The sequence below is a fragment of the Phyllopteryx taeniolatus genome, unplaced genomic scaffold (genome assembly GCF_024500385.1).
Source record: "Phyllopteryx taeniolatus isolate TA_2022b unplaced genomic scaffold, UOR_Ptae_1.2 contig_24, whole genome shotgun sequence".
NCBI lineage: Eukaryota > Metazoa > Chordata > Actinopteri > Syngnathiformes > Syngnathidae > Phyllopteryx > Phyllopteryx taeniolatus.
Genome location: NW_026903162.1, coordinates 2,443,980 through 2,453,449, shown reverse-complemented (window position 1 = coordinate 2,453,449; position 9,470 = coordinate 2,443,980). Strand labels below are relative to the sequence as shown.

General features: G+C 41.0%; 1 protein-coding gene across 1 annotated transcript; it reads right to left on the bottom strand.

Moving 5' to 3' along the window:
- Positions 1 to 4,038: 4,038 nt before the first annotated feature.
- On the bottom strand, positions 4,039 to 7,959 carry LOC133473278 (oocyte zinc finger protein XlCOF6-like). The gene is made up of 2 exons (XM_061764882.1): positions 7,341 to 7,959; positions 4,039 to 6,295 (listed from the first exon to the last, which is right to left on the bottom strand). Exons 1-2 carry the CDS (start codon positions 7,465 to 7,467, stop codon positions 4,362 to 4,364), a joined length of 2,061 nt encoding a protein of 686 aa, XP_061620866.1. The 5' UTR covers positions 7,468 to 7,959; the 3' UTR covers positions 4,039 to 4,361.
- Positions 7,960 to 9,470: the final 1,511 nt, after the last annotated feature.

The following is a 9,470-nucleotide window of genomic DNA, read 5'->3' as shown; positions in this document are numbered from 1 at the left end:
GACCCTTTTTATAGAGACAAACAGCAAAAAAAGAAGGAACCCAGGCGTTCGGTAGTGTACTCTTTCAATTCACCGCTCTCTTCCGAATTGGTTCAAACTACGTCACACGGATTACGGACACCATGTTGTCTTTATTCGCGACATTTACCTTGCATTAGCCACTTTTGTCGCTATTGTAATATGGACATGCTCCCTTGGCAGTTATGTCATGATGTTGTGAAGACTTGTTGCCATGATGACTTGTTTGTATTTTCTAAATTGTTAATAATAATAATAAACTTGCATTAGCCTTAGATTTTTCTTTTGCCATTTTTAAGTGGATTTTGGGCCAGTTTGTGCGGGGAAAAAACGACGCCTCTGGGAGATAATCAAATATTGATTCAACAAAATCTAGCATCATGACTTTAAAGTGATGAATAATTATTTTATTTTGTGTCAAATATATTTTTTTGAAAACGGGAGTGTTCACCAATGCAAGTCCCGCCCCCTTCTGGCGGCCTTGGTAAAAACAAAAAAACAATAATATTGATAATAATAATCAAAGCCTTTTTCTTTTAAAGTTCACTAACTGGCCATGATAATATCATGATAATATCAGATTAACATGAAATACATTTACTGAAGAGTTTTTTGTGGAAGATATTCCTTACATAGGATCTATTTTGTGACCAGTCAATTGCTTTGTCTTGGATTGCATTACATATATTAGCACTGGGTGACAATATGGCGCCCTCTGCTGTCACTGTCCAGACGTTCTTTTCTCGGGCTTTGACTCAGTTCCTCTGCTTTCCAGTGCATGCCTCAATCTTTCTAACTGTTCCTCCACCTGCTCCCTGCTTTCACTGCAGATCACAATGTCATCTGCAAACATCATGGTCCACGGGGATTCCAGTCTAACCTCATCTGTCAGCCTATCCATCACCACTGCACACAGGAAGGGGCTCCCTGATGCAGTCCCACCTCCACCTTAAATTCGTCTGTCACACCTACAGCACACCTCACCACTGTTCTGCTGCCCTCGTACATGTCCCGTATTATTCTAACATACTTTTCTGCCACTTCTGACCTTCTCTGTACTTTTCCATCAGCATCCTCAAGGCAAATAATGCATCTGTGGTACACTTTCTCGGCATGAAACCATACTGTTGCTCGCAAATACTTACTTCTGTCCTGAGTTTAGCCTCCACTACTCTCTCCCATAACTTGTGTGGCTCATCAACTTTATTCCTCTATAGTTCCCACAGCTCTGCACGTCACCCTTGTTCTTAAAAATGGGCACCAGCACACTTTTCCTCCAGTCCTCAGGCATCTTCTCACGCGCTAGTATTCTATTGAACAAGGTGGTCAAAAACTCCACAGCCACCTCTCCTAGATGCTTCCATACCTCCTCAGGAATGTCATCAGGACCAACTGCCTGTCCATTTCGCATCCCCTTGAATGCCTTTCTAACTTCCCCCTTACCCCATTGCCACTTCCTGGTCCACCACACTTGCCTCTTCTACTCTTCCTTCGCTCTCATTTTCCTCATTCATCAACTCCTCAAAGTATTCTTTCCATCTATCTAGCACACTACTGGCACCAGTCAACACATTTCCATGTCTATCCTTAATCAGCCTAACCTGCTGCACATCCTTCCCATCTCTATCCCTCTCTCTGCCCAGCCTGTATAGATCATTTTCTCCTTCTTTAGTGTCCAACCTGCCATACAAGTCATCATATGCCTCTTGTTTGGCCTTTGCCACCTCTACCTTTGCCCTGTGTCGCATCTCAATGTATTCCTTTCGCCTCTCCTCGGTCCTCTCAGTGTCCCACTTCTTCTTAGCTAACCTTTTTCCTTGTATGATTTACTGTACTGTGAGGTTCCACCACCAAGTCTCCTTCTCTCCTTTCCTGCCAGAAGATACACCGAGTACTCTCCTGCCTGCCTCTCTGATCACCTTGGCTGCAGTGGTCCAGTCTTCTGGAAGCTCCTCCTGTCTCACCTCTTCCCGAAAAGCTGCACAACACTCGTCCTGTCTCAGCTTCCACCACATGGTTCTCTTCTCTGCCTTTGTCTTCCTAATCTTCCTCCTCACCACCAGAGTCATGTAATCCACCTGCGTGCTTCTACCTCCGCTCTTGTATGTCACCCTATGTTCCTGCCTCTTCTGGAAAAAAAGTGTTCACTACAGCCATTTGCATCCTTTTTGCAAAGTCTACCACCATCTGTCCCTCCGAGTTCCTTTCCTGGATGCCGTACTTACCCATCACTTCTTCATCACCCCTATTTCCTTCACCAACATGTGCATTACAACGGCGCCCTGCAGGTTCACGGCGCCGGTGGCGGACGTCGTCAACCTGGGCCACGACCGATCCGGTATGGAATTCTTGAGATAAACGCTCATATTTATTTGGCAAAGTTTTAAGCCGGATGCCCTTCCTAACGCAACCCTCCGGGCTTGGGGCCGGCCTACAGTTTGCACTGGCTTGTGCCCCCCATAGGGCTGCATTCATTAACTCCCATTATAAATAATATTTTTCAGTACCCTGTAAAGCTGATGTCTTATAATGCTTTTGCCAATGTTCCTCAACGTTTCTGATTGTTTTCGTGCAGAAAATAAAAAAATAATAATTTTGCTTGTTTTCGTGGAGAAAATAATCATCATAAATAAAAAAAAAATGCATGTAATTAAACTTTTCACCCACTAAGTGGCACCAGAGACCGCGACATAGTTTTCATGCCCCGGCCCCTGCAAAATGACTTTTTTAAAATTTATTTATTTATTTATTTTTTTACAAATTTTATTTAGAAACAAAACATCCAAATGCAATCGCCAGAGGTGTGCGCGTGCACATGACGTTTTTGTGTTACAGCTACAAAGTTTTATTTCACCACAATACTTACAAAGTCTTAGTATGGAGATAAGTATATTTTGTGTGCAGATATGAGTATATTTTGTGCATGTGTTTATTTTCAAATCTGTTTGTATTGTTCCTCTTTCATTGGTCGAGAGGTCCTGTTTTAATTGAGGTATTGATTGAACAAAGAGGTGAACATCGCCCCATCTTTGCTTGTGAATGACTGAGCAATTATGGGAAGCTCCTTTTCTACCCAATCATGGCCCCCACCTGTTCCCAATGAGCCTGTTCACCTGTGGGATGTTCCAAACAGGTGTTTGATGAGCATTCCTCAACTTTCTCAGTCTTTTTTTGCCACCTGTCCCACCTTTGTTGGAACGTGTTGCAGCCATAAAATTCTAAGTTAATATTTGTTAAAAACAATCAAGTTGATCAGTTTGAACATTAAATATCTTGTCTTTGTAGTGTATTTAATTAAATATAGGTCGAACATGATTTGCAAATCATTGTATTCTGTTTTTATTTATGTTTAACACAACGTCCCAACTTTATTGGAATTGGGGTTATACTGTAAATGAGACTACTATCAGGATTAAAAGAAAATTAATCTGGACATCAACTGCATACAAGTTGGATTCGTGGGCAATTACTACAAAATGACTTAATTATTTTTCTTTAAATCCATTTACGTCATTAATATTGACATAAAAAAAGAGAGTAGAAACAAACTAAAAAAAGAAAACCTCCCTTAATTGCATACCGTCATGTCACATCCTGTAAAAGTATTATACACATCTTTCACGGCACTGTATTAACAGTGGAGTGAGGACAGAGGAGGTTTCAAATCAAGAAATGAGATTTAGCCTATGTATTTTTAAGTAGAACAACTGAGAGCAGGATGAGCGTGCTGCGGTAGAGTCTAATAAAGTCTATTCAGCCTCCGGGCCTAACGCACTAAAAGTACAGCACGCGAGGGCGGACACTGTTAATTAACTAATTAATTCTTTAAATAGATTTAACAATATGTGATGTTTTCCTTCCTCAATAAGAAAGTGAAATATTTGTGCAGACTGAGCAATAGTCCGACTGTATTGCTGCTGATGACACTTTAGAAAAAGACGAATAACATGTCTACAAAACATTATGAAATAAGCTCTCCTTTTCACACACACACACACACAAACAATTATAAATGTAAATTTTTGCATGTATGTGTGATACATATGAATCACAGACACAGTCATTGATTTCCTCACCAAAGCGTGACTTAGAGTGAATCTTTGTCCATCCTGGAGCTCCACCCCTGCTGCCCAGGAAGATCTGATCTTCCAATCCTGAACTAACGTTGCAGATTGAACAAGCAAAAGTAAGTTAGTCAAATTTATTTATATCACACTTAGAGTGAGGACTGAGAAAGTGCTTCACGTGGTTAAAATGAAGTCATACATATGTAAAACACAAAATCAACATTTTATCTCTTGCAGTTAATAGAAAAAACTCAAAAGAAGACCATAAAATAAAAACTAATAAGGTTTCTCTCTAGTGTGTATACTTGCGTGCCTTGCCAAGTGTCCCTTGTCAAGAAATCTTTTCCCACAAACTGAACAGCTGAAAGGTTTCTCCCCTGTGTGAATCATCATGTGTCTTTTCAGATTTTTCTTGGTACTTATAGTTTTGTCACATTGAGAACATTTCACACGTTTGTTGTCAGGCTGACATGTCATATCGCTTTTAGAATGTTCTTGATCAGCTTCACTCTTCACAATGACAACAGTCAAGGGTAACTTGGTGATATAAGTTTCTTGCTCTTCTTTAATGTGGGGGTGCTCTGTCGCCTCATCTTCCTCTTTAATGTGGGAGAACTCCTTTTCCTCTTTAATGTGGGGGTGCTCTTGTTCCTGCCGCTCAAGACAAACCTCTTCCAATCCTGAATTAAAGTTGCAAACTGAACCAGTAAGAGGTTTCCCTCCAGTGTGTATTCTTGTGTGTCTGTTCAAACTTCCTTTCTCAATAAATCTTTTACCACAAACAGAGCAGACATAAGGTTTCTCCCCAGTGTGCGTTCTTACGTGTATTATTAAGTAGCTCTTTCCAGGGAATGTTTTACCACAAAATGAGCAGGTGAAAGGTTTCTCCCCCGTGTGTGTTCTTGTGTGTCTTACTAATGTTGCCTTTATAGCAAAGCTTTTACCACAAATTGAGCACGAAAATGTTTTCTCCATGGTGTGTGTTCTTGTGTGTATGATCAAAAATGCTTTCCGTGCGAATCTTTTCCCACAATCTGAGCAGCTGAAGGGTTTCTCCCCAGTATGGACCATCATGTGTCTTCTTAGACTTGTTTTGGAACCATATGTTTTGTCACATTGAGAACATTTCCAGTGATTGTTGTCAATTTGAGATGTCACATCGCCTTTACTGTGTTCATCATCACCTTCACTATTTACAGGGATACCAGTCAACGGCAACTTGATGGTATCATCTTCCTTATCTTCCTCTTCAATGTAATGGGGCTCTAGCTCAGGCTGTTCCACTGTGGAACGCAACTCTTGTTGCTCAGGATGGATATCTGCCAATGCAAAACTACAGTTGATGGAAGATCCGCTAAAAAGATTATCTCCAGTGTGCTTTTTGGTGTGCCTCCCTAAGCTGCTCTTGACAGAGAAGCCTTTACCACAAACTGAGCAGGAAAAAGGTTTCTTCCCTGTGTGCCTGTGAATGTGTGTTTTTAAATGTGTCTCCATAGAAAATTTTGTACCACAAATTGAGCAGGCAAAAGGTTTCTCTCCAGTGTGTGTTCTTGCATGTGTCGCCAAATTTCGCTTATCAGTGAATCTTTTGCCGCAAACTGAGCAGGCAAAACGTTTCTCTCCAGTGTGTGTTCTCGTGTGAGCTTTTAAACTACTCTTTTCAGTTACTCTAAGACCACACACTGAGCAGGAAAAGGGTTTATCTCCAGTATGCGTTCTTGTGTGTCTAATTACATGTCCCTTTTCAGAGAATCTTTTACCACAAACGGAGCAGACAAAAGGTTTCTCTCCGGTGTGTGTTCTCAAATGTCTTTGCAATGCGTAGTTAGTGAAAAAGGTTTTGTCACACTGAGAACATGTCAAAGGTTTGTTGTCAGTGTAACATGTCCTACCACCTCTGGAGTGTTCATTATCATCAGTGTCGGGAGAGTGTGACGTTATGTCGTCACTATCTGATAATGGAGCCAAGAGGCTGTCTGCTTGTGATCCTCCACTGTGGTCTTGATTTGAGCTGCTGCTTGGATGCGCTGCCACTCTGTTCTCCTGACTTTGACTGTGATGAAGCTGTGACGTCTGACCTTGGTCTTCATAATCTTCGCTCTTCAAAGGCACAATGCTCAATGGCAACTTGGTGATATCCTCCTCCTCCTCTTTAATACGAGGGCAGTCGGGCTCCAGCTTCTCAGGATGAAAATATTTTTCACCGACGTCTGAAAAAGACAAAAAGGTAAACAACAAAGCTGGGTAGAGTAGCCAAATATTGTACTCGAGTACTGTTATTTTAGAATAAGAGTAAGTATTCAGTGAAAAGAAAATGGTCAACAACTGAGTAACTTCTGATTTATTATTTTCTAACTAGAGCATGAAAATCAAATAGACAAAAAATATTAGGGATAAACTGATAACACTCATTTTAGACAGGGTAGAAGATAAGATATGCCTTTATTTATTCCAAATTGGGGAAATTCTAATTGTTGGCAGCAGCAGTGCATACATTACGTCATTAAAAGGCGACAAACGTCGCAATTGTTCGACAATTGACAGACACGCCCCGAAAGCAGAAGAAGCAGCGAAAAGAGAAGAAAACAGTCAGTGATGACAAGAAGAGTCTTTAGAACTGATAAATATAAGAACATATTGGCTCCAGTTGCACAAAATCCTTGAAATTGCCACAAATGCATGATGACGAGACCTACGTGAGGCGCCATGTTTACTTCCGGTAACGCCTTGTGTTTGTGTGACGTCCAGTTTTTCATGGACGCATTCCGTCTGCGGTAGAAGGCGCATTGGTTTTTGTACTTTGAACGACTACACTGACAGATGGGATTTTATAAAAAAAAATAATTAAATTGGGCATCTTGCCCTGCTGTGTGAACGTAGCCTTAGATGAGAAAAACAAGACAGTGGATTCAACTGTTAGCAGTGGGAAATAATTTTGTAAAAGTGTGATACATATTTAGAATGGTCATCTTGTTCTATCTGCCTTTCCCACGATGCACTAGCTAATCATATCGCCTGGAACACCGGTGGGACTCCTAATAACGAGCTCTCGGCCGAAATATTAGAATTACGGCCAGAGATATTAGAATTATGGTTGTGAATGTGGATCAGTGCACATTCTCGTTGTATTGACCAGTCTCTAGACTTTATAATAAAACATCGTGGGAGGTGGGTTAAACATGAATATTGTACACCCAAAAAAAAGAAAATACGTTAAAGTTAACAAGTGAGCAAAAGAAGTGTATGCCGACAAACCTGCTCTGTGTAACACAACTCGAGGCTGCTTGAAAACAGCGTCCGGGAGTTGATCTTGTCGCTCATTCTCTTCAGTTGTTCCACAAATTTCCACCTCGTACTCTTCTTTCACACGTCTTGCGCACATTTCCACACGATAATCGCAAAAACTTTACAGCCACACTTGAGCGCTGCTTTGCGACGCGTTGATCACAAACGCGTCTCTGGTAGCAGCGATCAAGCTAAGCTAAGCTAGTTTGAGAAGCTTTGATCGTGTTTATCCGGACATGAAGCTTCATTTTTTATGTTTTACTCCATTAGTAGTGATGGGACATACTGTATCGAGGTTTCAGTCCGTTCAGTACTATTTCAAGAAGCTCTATTTAGTATGTGCGTTCGTTCTTGCACGGAAGTTGAGCTGCAACAGATGTATGCCATTAATATATATTAATATATGCTTAACTCTTCTTCTTCGTTCTTCTTCTTCGTTCTTCTTCTTCTTCTTCTGTGGTGGTGTGTTTCAGAGACGTGTGAGGGAGAGTTGAAAGGAAAAATTTGTATATTTATGTAAATACATGTTTTCTCACAGTGTGATTATTGTATCTTCGCGGTGTAGGCTTTTGTGTATTAATAGAGGTTAGGTTTTTTTTTCGTAAGGTTTTGTCCGTGCCTCGTGGCGAGGATGGCGCCGCCTGAGACGCCACCGTCTCTGAGGCACGGCGTGCGGATTGTGCCACAGCCTAGCTTCACGGTGGAGCAAGTGCTGTTGGCTGCTGGTTGTTGGCGAACAGGTGGGATATATGCATATCTCACATGCATCCCGCATAAATAATAATAAATATCCCGTGGTCGTGTTTTTAAGCAACAAAAATATGTAACGGAATTTATAGAGAATGGATTAGTTTATCCCAGTTTCCCCGCTGGCCGTACCGTCAACACGGATCACTGTTTCGGGCGTCCCTCCGTTTATTTCGAACGAGGCGCTGGAACGGGAGCTGAAGCGTTTTGGTAAGTGTGCTAAAACGGTTGATGTACAAGAATATTTTCCAGATGTTAGAAAGTTTGTGAAGAGTGTGAGCACCCTACAAAAGGTGGTAGGAACAGACTTGCTTGATGACAAGAAGAGATATCGCCTGAGGAAGCATGTGACTGCTGCTAGGAAAATTTTAAGTGGTAAAAGACAGAAAAAATTGAAAGTTGATTATTAAATTAGAAATGGAACTACAACACTGGGTGTTTTCTCTGCTGTTGTCTCTTGGCTGCTTGTTTTTCTCTCTCTTTTATTAATATGAATTAATAGTTAATACAGAAACAGTTGCAGGGAGGATTGTAATGGTTAAAGCAGAAATCCGGGCGGGACCGTTTGAGTTTATTCAAAGTACTAAAGGAAAATTTGGACAACTGTGATAAAGTAGAATGTGTTTTAGTTGGGGGGGACTGGAACTGTTGCACCGATCCCGCTTTAGATAGAATAGGACAGGAGCGCCATACCCAGTCATCCTGTTTCTTGTCAAAGATGACTAAGGAGTTGGATTTAGATGATGTGTGGAGGACAAAGCATCCGACCGACAGACAATATACCCGAATGAAAGTTTTTGATGGCGTGGTTACTGCAGCCAGATTAGACAGATTTTATATGTCTGTGGCTTTTAACACCAGGGCAATTAATTGTCAAATTTCCCCAGTTGGGTTTACAGATCATCATTTGGTATTATTGGAACTAATTTTGTCCCACATGGACAAGCCGAAATCATTCTGGCATTTTAATGTCAAATTTTTACATGATTTTGTTTTTTGTGAAAATTAAAAATTGTTTTGGAGTAATCGGAGAGCCAAGAAAGAGTTTTTTCCCCTCCTTAATTCAGTGGTGGGAGGTAGGAAAAAGTCAAGTGAAAGTGTTTTGCCAACAGTACGCATCCTTCTCTAGTATTAATACTAGGAAGGCTATAGAGAAACTAGAAGAGGACATTGAGGTTTTGGAGAGTGTGGCTGCTGAAAATACCGAGCAGTTAAATAAAAAATGACAGCAGTTGACTTGTTTTCTTCAAGAGAAGGCTAAAGGAGCTCTGGTCCGGTCACATTTTACCACACTGAGGGACATCGATGCACCCACCTCCTTCTTTTTTAACCTGGAGAGATCTTTTGGACAGA

Coding starts and splice junctions, on each gene's coding strand:
- LOC133473278 (XM_061764882.1), bottom strand. CDS start 7,467: ATGTGCGCAAGACGTGTGAAAGAAGAGTACGAGGTGGAAATTTGTGGA. Junction 6,296..7,340: donor AGTTGTGTTACACAGAGCAG/GTTTGTCGGCAT, acceptor TGTCTTTTTCAG/ACGTCGGTGAAAAATATTTT.